Source organism: Pectinophora gossypiella, unplaced genomic scaffold, assembly GCF_024362695.1.
Source record: "Pectinophora gossypiella unplaced genomic scaffold, ilPecGoss1.1 Pgos_34, whole genome shotgun sequence".
Lineage (NCBI taxonomy): Eukaryota > Metazoa > Arthropoda > Insecta > Lepidoptera > Gelechiidae > Pectinophora > Pectinophora gossypiella.
This window is the reverse complement of record NW_026063244.1, coordinates 171289-189336: the sequence shown is the minus strand read 5'-3', so window position 1 is coordinate 189336 and position 18048 is coordinate 171289. Positions and strand designations below refer to the sequence as shown.

At 36.3% G+C, this 18048-nt stretch overlaps 2 protein-coding genes and 1 long non-coding RNA gene across 5 annotated transcripts; 2 read left to right on the top strand and 1 right to left on the bottom strand.

The window, feature by feature from the left end:
* Positions 1-9421: 9421 nt before the first annotated feature.
* Positions 9422-12936, bottom strand: LOC126381037 (uncharacterized). 3 transcript variants are annotated; one of them, XM_050030596.1, is made up of 4 exons: positions 12435-12936; positions 10513-10723; positions 10247-10369; positions 9422-9803 (listed from the first exon to the last, which is right to left on the bottom strand). In XM_050030596.1, coding segments are annotated over exons 2-4 (474 nt in total). In that variant the 5' UTR covers positions 10515-10723; positions 12435-12936; the 3' UTR covers positions 9422-9454. The 3 variants fall into 3 exon arrangements, with proteins under 3 accessions (XP_049886553.1, XP_049886552.1, XP_049886554.1); XM_050030595.1 differs by lacking the exon at positions 12435-12936 and adding an exon at positions 11218-11850 and having other exon boundaries at positions 10513-10844; XM_050030597.1 differs by lacking the exon at positions 12435-12936 and adding an exon at positions 11218-11850.
* On the top strand, positions 10842-11837 carry LOC126381054 (uncharacterized). The gene is made up of 4 exons (XR_007568657.1): positions 10842-11311; positions 11419-11500; positions 11592-11674; positions 11767-11837. It is a non-coding gene; the product is annotated as an uncharacterized LOC126381054 (long non-coding RNA).
* A 2847-nt stretch (positions 12937-15783) lies between the features above and the next one.
* LOC126381061 (uncharacterized) lies at positions 15784-16707 on the top strand. Its single transcript, XM_050030603.1, has one exon. The coding sequence runs from the start codon at positions 15784-15786 to the stop codon at positions 16705-16707; it is 924 nt and encodes a 307-aa protein (XP_049886560.1).
* Positions 16708-18048: the final 1341 nt, after the last annotated feature.

The window sequence follows — 18048 nt, the reverse complement described above, 5'->3', positions numbered from 1 at the left end:
GACACCCAAATAGTCACAGCAGCAGGTTGATGAGGTTGGTCATTGATCTTACAAACCACATTAGAGAAAAAAACAGGATTAGCCGTTCCTCATATCTGGCCGTCCTAGGCCTGAGCCTAATCAGCCGTAAAGGAAATCCACTTAAAACGAGCAACACTCACTTAAATATATATTTTTAACTAGGAATATGCTTACATGTTGCCATTGCTCCAAGATGCATCAAAATTCTTCCATACTATTGTTTTATAAACATTAAAAGAGTTCATCCTCTTACTGATTTTCTTTATAATTATGTCATCCCACTTAAGGTTTCTGTCAAGTATTGCCTGAAAATTAGTAAAAAATGATGTCTACAAGTTCTTCTATGACATATTTTTTCGATCACTCACCTCTTCATCACTAAATTTGTAGTGCAACTACTCAGGAGGAAATCTAATACAATCACTCCTGTCTTCAAAACTTCGTGCTCACCTCATTCTGGACTTTCTCTACTTGGTAATTTAAGGCTATTTACGTGTACGAATGAGTCCATATTAAAAGAGCTCAAGATCACGACGCGGCTCTCCTCAATATGCTGGAATCGTGCCCTAAGCTTCTTCGGACATATTATGCGGTCTCCGAAGCACAGTCTGGAGAAGCAGATCATCGTTGGGCAAATGGATAGCAAACGTGCGCGAGGAAGGGCGCCTACGAGGTGGTCTGACATCGTGAAGAAGACGGTGGGCGGCAGCATACAGAGGGCGGTGCACGCAGCATATAGCCGTACCAAGTGGAAAACCATAACCTGTGGTCGCGATCCTCAGCAGTGTGGGAACGACAAAGAAGAAGATAGGAGTCTTGTTGGTTGAGGACTTTTAATATGCATTCACAGCGAGTTCCGTCGTTCTGATACAACACAACTTCCACTTTTACTAGTTCCGCCTTGGTCTTCCTCTTCATCGACGTCCTTTTATTTAGTCATTTTTGTGTTTTATTAAGTACTAGCTGGTACCCGCGACTTCGTCTGCGTACTTTTAATTTGAATATTAAGGATTATATAAAAGGAACGGTATAGCATGTGATTAAAAGAGAGTAAGTAGGTATATTTAAAAAAAATAAAAAATATCTGTTTACAGTCGTTATAAAGTACCTATGTATTCCATTGAGTGGCAGAAATTACCTAGGAATATTTATCGGTCCCTTATGTCCAAGACACTTACAGGGGTCAGCGTCACGTTGTGTACAAAAATATTTTAAAATGACCTAATTTAAAACTTTTTTGTACACAACGTTTGCTATTTTGTTATTATTTGTTAAAATGTAGAAATTGTTTGGACTCGACACTCGCGAGCAGGCCACGTATACACCACGTGCGCTCCCCCACCACAAGACAGCGCCGTTGACTGCCGCCACACTTCGGCGAATGTGCGCGACGACGAACGACGACCGACGGCAGTGGCGGCGATGCAGAGTATTCGTTAAAAGGAACTTTATCTACAAAAGCCAAATTTTTTTAACTTGATACACCCAAAACTACTAAATATCATGTTCCTAGGTTCAGTGGTTAATATTTTGTATACAAAAAGTTTGGCTTCGTAGTTCCCGTTCCGAATCCGTTCCGTTCCGTTCGAATTTCGGAAAATCCGTTTGTTGAAAAACTCTGCACATCCTAAGAGACCTACGTACCAAGTTTCATGGTTTTATCTTCAAAAATGACGAATACCCATACAAACATTCAACCCGTATTTCACCCCCATACTGGTAAAAATTTCAAAATGCTTGAACAAACGATTTTTTGTTTGTTATTTAGTGCCTAAACACAAAATTTAATATTTTTATCTTGAAAAATGACGAACCTCATAAAAAATTTCAACACCTATTTCATCCCCTCAAAGATCGAATTTTCAAAAACGCTTTAACAAATTGTTTTTTTATTTCTTATCAAGTTCCTAAATATAAAGTTTCGTGGTTTTATCCCCAAAAATGACGAACTCCCATACAAACTTTCAACCCTCATTTCACTCCCTCACTGGTCGAAATTTCAGCAACGCTAGAACAAATGTTTAATTATTTTTTATCAAGTGCTTAAATATAAAGTTTCATGGATTTATATTTTAAAATTAAAATATCCCATACAAACTTTCAACCCCTATTTCAATCTCTTCGTCCCTTCTTTTCGCAATAAAAGGTATCCTATTTTCTTTCTCAGGGTCTAAAGATTGTCTGTGCCAAATTTAATCAAAATCGGTTGAGAGGTTTTAGCGGGAAAGCGTAACAGACAGACAGACAGACAGAGTTACTTTCGCATTTATAATATTAGTAAGGACTAGCTTTTGCCCGCGACTTCGTCCGCGTGGCGTGTTATATAAGAGAGAGATCTTTGTGTGTGTGGGAGTGCATACTTATGCAGTTTAGATTTTTTCATAAGTACAATTTTTTTCCCAATAACTCCCATTTTTCAAAATACAGCCAAAAATAAACTTTATATTTACTAAGGTATGCATGCATGCTAGATTGAATCAATTGATTGAATTGATTTTTTTTAATTGATTGTTCATTGAGTTTTCATTTTAATACACACTTCCTCTCTTCCCTTCAACGTTGCTGTGCCCTACAGGGTCCATGTTTTAGTTCCTATGCCTATGTAACACCCCATTGTACTACATGGAATGCAATAAATAATTTAATTTAATTGAATTGAAAACATCTTCTATCTTACGCGGTTTCGATTTTTTCATACAAATGTTTTTTCCCGCTAACTACCGTTCCCGTGGGAATTTTGTAATATCCTGTTGCAACTAAGCTTTAAGTTTACTAAAGTACCTGCATGCCAAATTTCAAACGTCTAACTTGAGTGGTTTAGATTTTTCATACAAAAGGATTTTCCCGCTAATTCCCGTTCCCGTGAGAAATTTGGGAATTCCTTTCTTAGTGCACCTCTACGGTACCTATGGTACCTGCATGCCAAATTTCAAACGTCTAGCTTGAGTGGTTTAGATTTTTCATACAAAAGGATTTTCCCGCTAATTCCCGTTCCCGTGGGAATTGAAATTCCTTTCTTAGTACACCTCTACGGTATCTAAGGTACCTGCATGCCAAATTTCAAACGTCTAGCTTGAGTGGTTTAGATTTTTCATACAAAAGGATTTTCCCGCTAATTCCCGTTCCCGTGAGAATTTCGGGAATTCCTTTCTTAGTACACCTCTACGGTATCTAAGGTACCTGCATGACAAATTTCAAACATCTAACTTGAATGGTTTAGATTTTTCATACAAAAGGATTTTCCCGCTAATTCCCGTTCTCGTGGAAATTTCGGGAATTCCTTTCTTAATGCACCTTTACGGTACCTAAGGTACCTGCATGACAAATTTCAAACGTCTAACTTGAGTGGTTTAGATTTTTCATACAAAAGGATTTTCCCGCTAATTCCCGTTCTCGTGGGAATTTCGGGAATTCCTTTCTTAGTGCACCTCTACGGTACCTAAGGTATCTGCATGCCAAATTTCAAACGTCTAACTTGAGTGGTTTAGATTTTTCATACAAAAGGATTTTCCCGCATTCCCGTTCCCGTGAGAATTTCGGGAATTCCTTTCTTAGTGTACCTCTACGGTATCTAAGGTACCTGCGTGCCAAATTTCAAACGTCTAACTTGAGTGGTTTAGATTTTTCATACAAAAGGATTTTCCCGCTAATTCCCGTTCCCGTAGGAATTTCGGAAATTCCTTTCTTAGTGCACCTCTACGGTATCTAAGGTACCTGCATGCCAAATTTCAAACGTCTAACTTGAGTGGTTTAGATTTTTCATACAAAAGAATTTCCCTTCACTACTCTGCTCCTATTGATTGTAGCGTGATGAAAGGTATACTATAACCTGTCCAGGAGTGTGAAGAATAATTGTACCAAGTTTCATTAAAATCCGTCTAGTAGTTTTTGTTTCTATAAGGAACATACAGACAGACAGACAGACAGACAGACAGACAGACAGACAGACAGACAGACAGACAAAAATTTTACTGATTGCATTTTTGGCATCAGTATCGACCACTTATCACCCCCTGATAGTTATTTTGAAAAAATATTTAATGTACAGAATTGACCTCTCTACAGATTTATTATAAGTATAGATTATTTTCCCTCGTTAAATAGTAAACAAACTAAGTGTAGGTGTTATAATTTCGTTGACGAACTGATTACCTATCCGTTTCTTTGTCTAAAATGAGTATTACCTTATTACTATGATTGATTACTGGGCTTAAAGTTCGTATAAATGTCTATCGAATTACCTCCTCAAGTTTAAAGCGTAGCTAGTCATGTAGTACTATATTAATTATGTGGTGTAAGTAATTAGATTTTATCTGTATGTAATGTAATAGTTAGTTGAATAAAAAAACTTATACAAATCAGATCAATTAATTGGCGTAATGTGATTCTAGAAAGAGTTTTAATGTTAATAGATAGCTAGCTATAGCTATGTGTAGGTTCCTGTAGGAATGAGATATAACTGTTTAATAAAGACAGTTGCATCAAAATTTTATCATAAATTCCCTAAATTATGGCGCCTACCTACCCTCTAAGTTAGAAAAGTGATCAAATACTAACTTGAGGTCACTCAGTTTAAAAAAAAACATCGAAATCATTCCAGTAGCTATGGCGTCATGCGCTTCTTGACACGATCACGAAATCTAGATTTCCGCGGGAATGAGGTATTTTCCCGCCATAAAAAGTAGCCTGTGTCCGTGCCTAAGATCCTATCTTTAAATTAACCAAGTCTTATAAAATTCCGTTCAGACGTTAAGGCGTGAATGAGGCAAACTTTTAAAACAAACAATTAAAAATCACTAACCTAGTTTTCTGTCTACTGCCTACGCCTTAAGTACGATAGCATAAATATTAATAGGCCATATCCTTTTCTAGATTACTATCTATCAGCTAACTAAATTTCATCAAAATCCGTTGAGCCGTTTAGGCATGATAGACAAAACTCCCAGCAAAAACCATAAAAAAATCACTAACTCAATTCAGTTTTCTGCCTACTTCCTACCCCCTAAGTACGATGACGTGATCAATTTGATCGTACAACCGTTTTTAGATAACCAACTATTACCTTACTAAATTTCATTAAAATCCGTTCAGCCGTTTAGACGTGAAAGAGCAAAAGTCCCAACAAAAACGACTACAAATCACTAAATCAATTTAGTTATCTGCCAACTGCCTACCCCCTAAGAACGATGGCGTGATTATTTATAGCCTATGACCATTTCTAGGTTATCATCTATCACCATACCAAATTTCATCAAAATCCGTTGAGCCGTTTAGGCGTGAAAGAGTAACAGACAGACAGACAGACAGACAGACAGACAGACAGACAGACAGACAGACAGACAGAGTTACTTTCGCATTTATAATATTAGTATGGATTTTTGATTTGAAAACCTAACGATTTTTTTTTCCTTTCGCCCATTTGAGGGACAGGCTAAGATCATAAGACCATGCTGCCTCGTCTTCAGTACATTTCCTTTGCTGTTCAATTTCAATATAGAAAGTCTTCCGTAGTAATTTATTTTGTCCAATCCGAAATATAACGTCTTCAGTTTTATATCTTGTTGTAAAATCCGATAAATAATGTCTTATGTAATTAAGTTCTCCTTTGTCAAATTTCAGTAATAAAGTCTTCAGTAATCTTCTTTATTATTATTATATTTCCAATCCAATATTTCGTCATTAGTTTAGTGGTTTTATGTCTTCAAAGCCAGTTATATAGTCGCTTCCAAAATACTACCATTATCATATGGTAACAGTATTATCTCTCTCTCTCTCTGTCGTTCAAATGCCAAGTGTCATAACTCGATCAAGACGAGAAATAAATCTAGAAATCTCAAAGTGTTATAAAGTGGTTAATATATACAAACTTAAGTAGAATTTACAGCAAATTCAAAATTACACGCAGAACACAAATATTATCGAACAAAAAATTAAGCAAAATTAAAAATTTTGAAAAAACCCACGACGGTTAAAATCTCATCGAAAAAGAATAAAATAACTCAAAACCCCCGACTTAACCCAATTATTATGTAACGAAATATTATATTAGACTTAAAAATACTTTCTAAAAAGAGTTGATATCTCGAGACATCGGTAATAGATATACTTAAGTACCTAAACAATGAATATGGATGTTTACAGTTTTTTCCTAACGTGTCTGTTTCTCGAAAATATACTTAAATGTAGCGATAATAATTTTACCATAATACATAACCGAGGAATATCCGTCGGGGGCTGCCATTAACCCAGCTAAAGTTTTTCTAGTGACGTGAATACAATTATTGAAGAATTGTAGATGTTTAACGACGACATAAAATACACTTATGAGTATGATTAAATTTTTGTTGAAATTTCATATAGAAAAGGCAGCCCCCGACGGATATTCCTCGGTTATGTATTATGGTAAAATTATTATCGCTACATTTAAGTATATTTTCGAGAAACAGACACGTTAGGAAAAAACTGTAAACATCCATATTCATTGTTTAGGTACTTAAGTATATCTATTACCGATGTCTCGAGATATCAACTCTTTTTAGAAAGTATTTTTAAGTCTAATATAATATTTCGTTACATAATAATTGGGTTAAGTCGGGGGTTTTGAGTTATTTTATTCTTTTTCGATGAGATTTTTACCGTCGTGGGTTTTTTCAAAATTTTTAATTTTGCTTAATTTTATTTCAGACTTTTTAGAGAGCATATACGAATCATAATCTATATAATGTGTAGGTAAGATCTCGCAAAACAATAAGTGTGATTCATCCTACCACATAATATTAAGTCCCTTATTATATATTATACAGTTGCTTTCTGTTTAAAGTTACCTCTATAACACTCATCTGAGAACATGCACCAATCACCCACGAACTCATTCCTGAAATCCGCATTGAAATCAGACAATACGTTTTAATTTTAATAATATTGCAATATAAACGTTTCACACTAATATAGCAGCGCCTCCTAGTGAGTTAATATCATAAGACTTATCTTAGACCATGCACCATTCAACTACGAACCCATTGCTGAAAACCGCATTGAAATCGGACAATTCGTTTTAATATTATTGCAATACTATTTTTCACTAATATTGTAGCACCCTCTAGTGAGTTAAAGACGTAATTTTTATTATTTGGGAACATGCAATAAGCTACCACGTACACATTGCCGAAAACAGAATTGTAATCGGACATTTCGTTTTGATTATATTGCAACATTGTTTTGCACTAATATTGTGGCGCCCCTAGTGAGTTACAGCCATGACACCTGTCTAAGAACATGAATTCATCAAACACAAACCCGCTATTGAAAACCGCCTCAAAATCGGATCATTAGTTTAAAAGATAGGTGGTAACATTACTTTGCACAAACGCACACACAAACATCTCTCACCCTAAACGCATATACCTGCTCCGTTCCGTCGTGGGTAATAAATGTAATTAAAATTATACTAACCGTAATTAACAACACTTTGCTTTACTTAATACATAACATACATAAACTGCCTATATATGTCCCACTGCTGGGCACAGGCCTCCCCTCAATCAACCGGAGGGGGTATGGAGCATACTCCATCACGCTGCTCCACTGCGGGTTGGTGGAAGTGTTTTTACGGCTAATAGCCGGGACCAACGGCTTAACGTACCCTCCGAAGCACAGAATCATCTTACTTTTTCGGACAATCAGGTGATTCAAGCCTGAAAAGTCCTTACCAAACAAAGAGGACAGTCTCACAAAGTGATTTCGACAATGTCCCCATCGGGAATCGAACCCGGAACACCAGATCGTGAGCCTAACGCTCTAACCACTAGACCACGGAGGCTGTTTACTTAATACTACCTGATTATTGAGTGATGGGTTCAACTTTATGAATTAAATGAGGATTAATTGGATGAATTTGATTCACTTGACCACACAATCCACGTGCCACTTATAGTCGATCTTGATTTTTCTTTAATCTTCTCTTTAATCTTCGCCAATCACTTCGTATTAATTTATCTACAATTTATTGATTGTGATCTGGGATCTTCTCTGAAATCTGGCTCGAAGGACCATGAATATGCCATCAGGCAAAAAGGCATATCAATGCCTTTTTACTGATTTTTAAGGGATTTAGGTAGCAATGAAACAGCATTGTGTTCGACGTAATTACGTGTAATCAATGGAACCGAAAAAAAAAACGCCTGTCAAAAACAATTAACTAATAAAAACTATTGCAAATAAATTGCTATTATAAATTGAAGAGGCGTTTCGGATAATATTTATTCTAAACACTAATATTGTGGCGCCCCCTAGTGAGTTACAGACATGACACTTGTCTAATAACATGAACTCATCAAACACAAACCCGTTATTGAAAACCGCATCAAAATCGGATTATTAGTTTAGAAGATAATTAATAACATTTCTTTGCACAAACGCACACACAAACATCTCTCACCCTAAACGCATATACCTGCTCCGTTCCGTCGTGGGTAATAAAATTAAGCAAAATTAAAAATTTTGAAAAAACCCACGACGGTAAAAATCTCATCGAAAAAGAATAAAATAACTCAAAACCCCCGACTTAACCCAATTATTATGTAACGAAATATTATATTAGACTTAAAAATACTTTCTAAAAAGAGTTGATATCTCGAGACATCGGTAATAGATATACTTAAGTACCTAAACAATGAATATGGATGTTTACAGTTTTTTCCTAACGTGTCTGTTTCTCGAAAATATACTTAAATGTAGCGATAATAATTTTACCATAATACATAACCGAGGAATATCCGTCGGGGGCTGCCATTAACCCAGCTAAAGTTTTTCTAGTGACGTGAATACAATTATTGAAGAATTGTAGATGTTTAACGACGACATAAAATACACTTAAGTAGTATATTATTGGGCATTCTGCCCCACCTATCGTTCGCTCTGCTCACGACCGTTCGCTGCGCTCACTTAGGTGGGTGGAATGCCCAATAATATAAAATAACACATTAATTACCCATCACAAGACAACACCAAGAACAAAATCAAGAATAACAACAAAAATAAAATGTGAAAGAAGTAAGTTATTGAAAAATGTTTTAACAAGTTTAAACAAGGTTCATGCTTTAATAATTCTATTTTGTATGTACTTACCATAGATGTTGTGAATACTGCCCACTGCACGAGTATGTTTAACACAATGTAAACATGATAAAAGTGTAAGTAATCGTGATAAATAGAATTTTAACTTCGCTAAATCTTTGAATAAGAATCGAATCTGCGTTTGTAATCAAAGTGATCAAAGTAACTAATCAAAGTGATTCAATGTTAATTTGAAGTAAGTATCAGAAAATTTTTATTTACGAGTTTTGGTAGGTACGAGTGTGTAAGTATTGATGTTAGGCGTAATTAAAGAAAATAAGGTAGGTAAGGAGTAATGCTTTTATTTGTTCAATCGTGTTCAATCTACAAGTTTGTCAGAGTAAAATCGTGGTTCATCTTCAAAGTTTTTGTCAATTCGTGTAACTAGCTTCTGTAACAACTTCCACTCATCGCTGTCATCCGGAGTCTGCAGCTTGATTCGTAGAAGAGCCTTGCGCCAGACTTCTCTTGAATCAGTGTTGTTCACGTCGTTGGCATGGTATATCTTCAAGTCCACCACGTATTCGCCATCCAAGCTAGTTGTACGCCGCTCTGACCCGTTCGCCACCTTGTTCACGAAGTACGATACGATCCTCTTGTCGCTTCCTTCATTGCCGACCGTGCGCCCGTGACTTAGCCCGAAGATGTCGTGTGTCTTTGATTTCTTCCTGTAATAAAAAGAAAATATATTTTAGAGTTACAAAGTAATAAAAACCAACTTGCTGTCATATTTGATAATAAATATAAATAGTTAAAACATTGGTGAATGTATGGAATGTAGGGAATGTATACTTGTTCGAGAGATAACGATAACATAAATAAAAACAAAGTGATTCTTGTGATACGTCCCCACCGGGATTCGAACCCGGGGCCTCCGGATCGTGAGCCCAACGCTCAACCACTGGACCACGGAGGCCATAAATAGCAGGAACAGCAGGAGCCTTTAAACTGAGGGATACGGACCGTTCTCGAACGTAAAGTAATGAACCGGATCGTAAATTGACTCGACAGGGAATCGAACCCGTGACTTCTGTTGAAGAAATCAAGGTATCAAGCCAATGCACCACATGCTGAAAAAATATTAACATGTCACATGGTTAATTATACTCACTTTGTATTCTCCTGGTCAATCGACGAAATCGACGGAGGGGCTCGCGAACGCTTCATTTGGCGTGCAGCAGGAGTCTTCTTTGTAGATCCCTGCTTCGGAATAACTTCAAATTCTGAATCGGACCTGAAACAAAATAAATCAAATCAAATCAATGTAATGTACTGCACTGTAACTGTAAATTCTTTGGGTGATGTGTACTCCACACACTAATAGGTGAAGCAGAACTTCTAAGTTAAACCTCCAAAATTATGTGATGGAGAACTTACATAGTGCTCAGAAGTGGAACTTGTTTTAGCTTGAAGTGTTCACTTGCACAGCGCCGGGGCCGACTCAGGGCTGGTAAGCGGTGGCTGGTGTCGCTCAGGGCTCAACTCTCTTCACTGAGGAGCGGGGGTTACTCAACTCTTTTCGGCGAGGAGGTTCTTGATCTGCTTCTGATAATTTTTACCAAAGACTTCGCTGTTTTATACCCCAAAACTAAAATTAAGCAAAAATGTTACATCGTAATTTAAAAAGCCTTAAAGCCTATTTAATTCGTTGACATACGTCCTTTTCTAAAATATTTCATTTGGGATACCATGTTACAGCTCACGAAAACCTGCAACGTAAATTGAATAAAGCACTGAAAACCATTTAACATGAACTCTACCTATTATAAAAACTGCAAGCAAAAGCAACCTAATTCAATTACTGGTCGACCCACACGAGCGTTCGTGCTATACGTTAGAAAAACGATATGGTTCGCGGTCTGAGCGCCGCGTTTCCGTCAAATGTACGTTCGCGGAGTGCAAACGTTCACGAAACGCCCGTGTGAGGTTGACTTAATGATGAGCATTGACAAAAAATATTTAAAGTCATCTTTTTTCGATGAACAAATAGCTCACGGAATATTGCAACATCAATTCAAAAAAGCAATACCAGCATACCTACTTAATACGTAATACTTTTAATTACACGTGTCTAATACTTACTCAGAATTAGGTACCATACATATTTCGTCCGTTGAAGCCCTCGTACGTTTGAACCTCAAGATATATTTCAGAATTACTGTGATTTACCAAAAAGGTGAGTTTGAATTAAAATAAGTTTACCTAAGTACTGTAATTCAGTTATTTTTTTTCATAAATCAATAATTATGAACTTATGAGCTAATAACTTTAAATTTCTTACAGCCTACTTATTAAAAATTAAGTAGAAGATCCACGATCTGCACCGATACACAGAGGAAGGTATTTCAACAACTTACAACAAAAAGTGAGTAAGAACAAAATTATACTTAAGTAAATACTTATTTAAACTATAAAAAAATGGTTAGTGAACTAATAAAATTACGAAATATTTACAGGTCAAAAAGGGAATCGCTCTCTTGCTGCGATTCATGAGTGAAAATTCAAGAAAGTACTATTAAAGTCAACGATCACTCTCGAGGTAAGAGTGCACAATATTTATTTTCATACGCACCTAATCTAGCTCAAAAAACCGGTAAACGATGAAGATATTGATTTAATTCTAACTTTCAGATACGAGGTGACTACCATTCTTTATCGACTTGAAGCTAGCCAGATGACGAGTTGATGTAGACCCTTAAATGGTAAGTCTGAATAGTGTCATAATTAAAGTTAGTTTAGGTTATCGGCATTTGCCTATTTATTAATATATAAATGCATGTTTCACAGATTATACTCGGGTTGAACTTATAATCATCTTTAAGGACTCTTCACATCGACGCTACTCGCGCAGTCAAAGAGCTCCTGATTTCCTGCTTCAAATAATTGTATGTAACTACTTTTAATTTATCTCTCTCTCTCTGTCTGATTAAGAGAAAGCCTGTGCCCAGCAGTTTATGTTAAGTTATAATATTAATTAGTATTTAGATCGCCTTATAGTCTATAGGTTTTACTCAATTCGTCTCATAATTAAAACAATATCACAAAAGTGTCTTTATAGATTTTGGTAGGAAGGTTCTTTTTTTTTGAACCATTTTCGATTTTATTTAAAATGGGTTACTGCTCTGTGTGTAATGTTAATGTTAATGGAAGACAGTGGACTGGACATTTCCGTAGCAGTAAGCACAAAAATAATTGTACTGCTCCGCTTTATGATAACGTAGAGATCATAACATCCGCTTTTAAAGGACGTATAGTAAGTTATCGAATTATTGCATCTAATGAAGAAGCAAAAAACTTACCTTCTTTATTTTTAAACAACATTCGTAAACAAATTAGATCTCTTGTAAATCACGCCTTACAAGTCCACACTTCTGTTAAAATTAACTTCGAATTTTTTTTATCTTTTCTTTTGCCTAAAACTGACGTACAAGAAGTAAAGTCGTTTGCTACAAAGAACTTTACAATTCACTTAAATTTTGACTTTGATAATCTTTATAACGAAGTTGTTTCTTTTCTGTTGAATAAAGTAGGGGAATTTGAAGAAAGAGACAGTGGTTGGACATTTTTAAGCAATTCACACCTTGAAATAAATATAAATAAATATCAGCCTTTAAGCGGTTCCAGCTTTATCTCATTGCCTAAATATATAAGAAACAAAAAAGCATGCCTCAATATACAAAACAAGGATGACTTTTGTTTCTTATGGTGTGTAACCGCTGCTCTGTATCCTTCAAAAAAGCACCCAGAGCGGGTATCATCGTATCCCCATTTTCAACAAGTACTAAACATTAAAGACTTAAATTTTCCGATCACTTTCTCAGATATTTCTATATTTGAAAAAAATAGTTGTTTGAGTATTTTTGTTTATGGATTAAAAAATGGTAAAGAAATAACAGGTCCGTTATACAAATCAGAGTCGACCATAAAGAACGATAAACGTAAAGTTGTACATCTTTTGTTCCTAGAAAACGATACATCATCTCATTTTTGTCTAATCAAAGACTTGACTCGTCTTGTTAGAAACCAAATTACTAAACATCACGAAAAAGTTTATTACTGTGAAAACTGTTTGTTATTTTTCCACTCAGTTGAACGCATCAATAGTCATTTATGCGAAGGAACTGTTACTGTTTTACCAGAAGAGGGTTCATTTATTACATTTAAAAACTACAACAGAAAACAAGACATTCCGTTTGTTATCTATGCCGATTTTGAAACAATTCTGCGACCTATTCAAGACAATGACTGTGATACTGCTAACACAACAAAATTGCAATGTCACGTGCCCGCGGCGTTTGCGTATAATATTGTGTCTTCCATTGATCCTAATTTTAACCAATTTAGAATTTATCGTGGTAGAGATTGTGTTAATAAATTCATAAATATGCTTTTGGATGATGCTAAGGAAATTAATACTTTATTGAATACGAATCGAGGAATGAAATTTACTGAAAGTGATGCTCGTGATTTCGAAAAATCTTTATATTGCCACATTTGTAATATTTTTTTATGGGGGAAAAAAGTTAGAGATCATTGTCATATTACTGGAAAGTATCGCGGAGCAGCCCATCGTCATTGTAATTTACAATTTAAAGTTCCTAAATGTATCCCGATCTTTTTCCATAATTTATCTGGCTACGATTGTCATTTATTTATCAAGCAGTTAGGAGAGGTTCCTGGAAAAATAACAATAATACCTAAAACGAAGGAAAAGTACACCTCGTTTTCTAAATTTGTTCCTATCAACGAAAAAGAGTACATACATTTACGTTTCGTAGATTCTTTTAATTTCTTAGGAACGAGTTTAGACAAACTAACCAAAACAATGAAAACTGAGGATTTTGTTTATCTTCGGCGTCATTTTCCTGAAGAGGAAAAATTCAAATTATTGACTCGTAAGGGAGTGTATCCGTATGATTATATGTCAAGTTGGGATAATTACGAAGAAACCGCACTGCCATCGAAGTCTTGTTTTTTTAATTCATTAAATAATGATCCAATTTCCGATGATGATTACAATCACGCGATGTCTGTATGGTCGCGATTTAGTTTGACTAGTTTAGGAGAGTATACTGACTTGTATCTCAAATCGGATGTTCTTCTGTTAACTGATATATTTCAGAATTTCCGTAAGACCTGTAAGCGACATTACACTCTCGACCCTGCCTTTTACATCTCAGCGCCAAGCCTATCGTTTGACGCTATGTTATTAATAACAGGAATCAAACTTGAACTTATATCTGACATAGAAATTACCCGAATGATTCAAGACGGAATTCGAGGTGGATTATGTATGTGTTCGCATCGCTATGCTAAAGCTAACAATAAATATATTAATGAATACGATGAATCACAACCCGAGTCTTATATCGTTTATGTGGATTGTAATAATCTTTATGGTTTCAGTATGTGTCAATATTTACCATACGCGAATTTCAGGTTTTTGCTTGAAAGCGAATTAAATGATTTTAACGTTTCAAGTATACCCGACAACAATGCCTGGGGTTACATACTTGAAGTAGATCTGTTATATCCTGACCATTTACATCAATACCATAACGATCTTCCATTTTGTGCAGAAAAGTGCATTCCTCCTGGTGGTAAAACTAAAAAACTCGTTCCAAACTTATATAATAAATACAAATATGTGATTCATTACGTACACCTAAAAAAGTGTATAGAGCATGGTTTAATATTACGTAAAATCCATCGAGTTATTACCTTTAGACAGAGCGCATACTTAAAACAATATATTGATTTAAATACCGAGTTACGCAAAAAAGCAACAAGCGTATTTGAGCAGGACCTATTTAAATTATTTAATTATCCCGTCTTCGTCCTCTGAGATTTAATCCTTGACCATGTAGTAGCCCCCGCTACGCGCTTACGATATCGCACAAGTTTTAGAGTAGCAAAAAAAAGTAAATGTTACAAATTTACTCTTTTTTAGCAGCTTTTTCCTATCCTATACTGGCCACACTAGCATCCACCCTGGAAACCCTACAACGCCGACTGACAGCCTCATTCTTGTCCGTGCGCGCGCGGCGTTCGCACAAGTGCATACAAATTCTAAAACTATTCCATAAAGTTGTGATATATATTTTTTTTTATCGTGATGTCGAAACGAACACATGAAGAAGCAACGGAGTCTCGTGAAGAGAGATGGTTACGGAAAATAAAAATGTATGAAGAAAAAATTGAAGCAAAAAGACGACGTCAAGCGGAGACTTTGCCTGCAATAGAACGTGATGAACAAATTGAAGGTACATTGTTACCGCTAATTTGTAATTCCAATGTATTCTTTGGAAATAACGTGATTCACTGTACTTTTAATATCCGTTGTATTCTTCGGATATTATATTTATTTTACCCCGTTGCATTCATCGGGAGATGATTTTACCCATATTTATTAGTACCCGTTGCATTCATCGGGCAATATTTTTACCGCAATATGTACTACCTGTTGCATTCACCAGGTCTAAATATCGAAATATATATATTTTTTTTTGACTACCCTCATACCAATAAGTATATTTTTTCCTTTTCTACAAAATTTCAGAACATATGGAATATAATGCAGGCATATCAGCTGATTCGGATAATCCACAAGCACCGGCTATCGATAACGATGTCGAATGCTCCGAGAATATGGTGAACGAAAGCGCCTTTGATGAGGTCAGTCAGATGACGGAGACTACAGGTATGAGTCCAATTACCACGTATTATGAGCATACTGATAATGCTGCTGACGATTTTGATCCCGATTTATTACGGGAATTGGGTGACTTAGATACGGACCCTACCGAATTTGGTGAGAATTTACAATCTGACGTTGCTGCACGATTTCAAAAGATTTTACAAGAAGGAATGAAAAAGGATATAAAAGAAGAGTTGCTTAAAAAATATCTTTTCCCTAAAAATGTCACTTTGGCAAAAAGTCCGACTCTAAACCCGGAGATTGGGGCCATTCTACCAGAGACCTGTAAGCAGAGAGATAAGCGATTGGCAGCAAAACAAGACCAACTAGGTAAAGCACTTTCTGCTTTAGGAATAGCTCTAACGTCTCTTTTGAAGAAAAATCCACACATCCCCGAAGTTATACGTACATTAAAGGACGCTGGTGTTTTACTGGCTGACTCGCACTTTGCTGAGACTGATACTCGACGTTCCGTTATAATACCTCTAGTAGACAAGTCTTTAACAGACTCTTTTAAGGACCGAAAAAGGGATGTTTTTCTATTCGGGGAAAAGCTGGGGGATTTAGTAAAGGACACTAGAGGCATAAAAAGGACGGGGCAGTTAATACAACCTTCTGCCTCCAATTTAAATGCAAGAGGCCCACCGTCCCGAGGACCGCGGCAGCAACGTGGCGGCCAGACGTACCAGCACCGAGCCGGGGGGCCGAGGTCTGCACAGGCGGTCCAGACGTTCCAGACCAACAGGCGACGAGCAACAGCTCAGCATCCGCCACCACAGTTCGCACCTCGTCGACAGAATAACGCATCTTGGCAATCGTCGGCGCGCCGTCTGCCGCCTCAAGTGCAGCGCCCGACAACCAGTCGTCAGTCGTAACTGCCGAGCCTCAGGTACATGCTGGTCGATTAAAGTACTTTATTAAGGAATGGCGATCTATAACGAAGGATGACTTTATTTTGAATACTGTGTTAGGCTATAAAATTCCCTTTGTTACTGAACCACAACAAAACCCAAATGATTACCGGCGACGGTCTTTTGCATCACACGAATTGCTGTTGGTTAAAAAGGAAATAAATCATTTATTAGAAATTAAAGCAATCAGGCTTTGTAAGCCTTCATTAGGTCAGTTTATATCGGATATATTCTTAATCCCAAAAAGTGACGGTAGTAATCGGTTTATACTAAATCTAAAGAAATTAAACAATTTTATTTACACGGAACATTTTAAAATGGAGGATATTAGGACGGCTACCAGACTCATGTTCAATGATTGCTATATGATAAACATCGATCTTAAAGAAGCGTATTTTCTGGTACCTATTGATAAAAATCACACAAAATATTTGCGATTTTATTTCGAAGAGCAATTGTACGAGTTCGTCGTTCTACCTTTTGGGTTATGCTCAGCTCCATACATATTCACGAAAATCTTGCAACCTGTCGCTACTTATTTACGTTCCCAGGGCTTGCTATCTGTAAGATATCTAGATGATATGTTGTGTTTAGGGAGGTCAGCGGAGGATTGCCGGAATAATGCAAAAACTACGATGGAATGTTTAACAAAATTAGGTTTCATCATTAACTATGAGAAAAGTAATTTAGTTCCCAAAACAAGGTGTAAGTTTTTAGGATTTTTATTAAATTCTGAAAATATGACTCTAGAACTTCCAGATGAAAAAAGGCAAAAATTATTCCAGCTTACCCTTTCATTATTACAATCGCCTAGAGTTCCAATTAGACAGTTTGCTCGCTATTTAGGTTCGCTTACTGCTGTTTGCCCATCAATTGCTTTTGGTTGGCTCCATACAAAATCTCTGGAAAGAGCTAAATTTTTGGCTTTGCTCAAAAATAATGACGATTATGACGCTTTCATGAGTGTTTCAGATAACTTACATGATGACCTTATTTGGTGGAAAAATAACATTTTGGTGTCTGATAATCCTATACTTAATCACAATTTTGAACTTGAAGTTTATACAGACGCATCTACGACAGGTTGGGGAGCTGCCTGTGGCACCGAGAAAACTGGAGGTCACTGGACTGTTTCCGAGCGGTCTAATCATATAAATTATCTGGAACTGCTTGCAATATATTTTGGCCTAAAGTCTTTCGCGGACGATAAGAAAAATTGTGAGATTTTACTACGCGTAGATAATACAACGGCTATTTCGTACGTAAATAGAATGGGCGGAATACAATATCCTCATTTGAACGAGA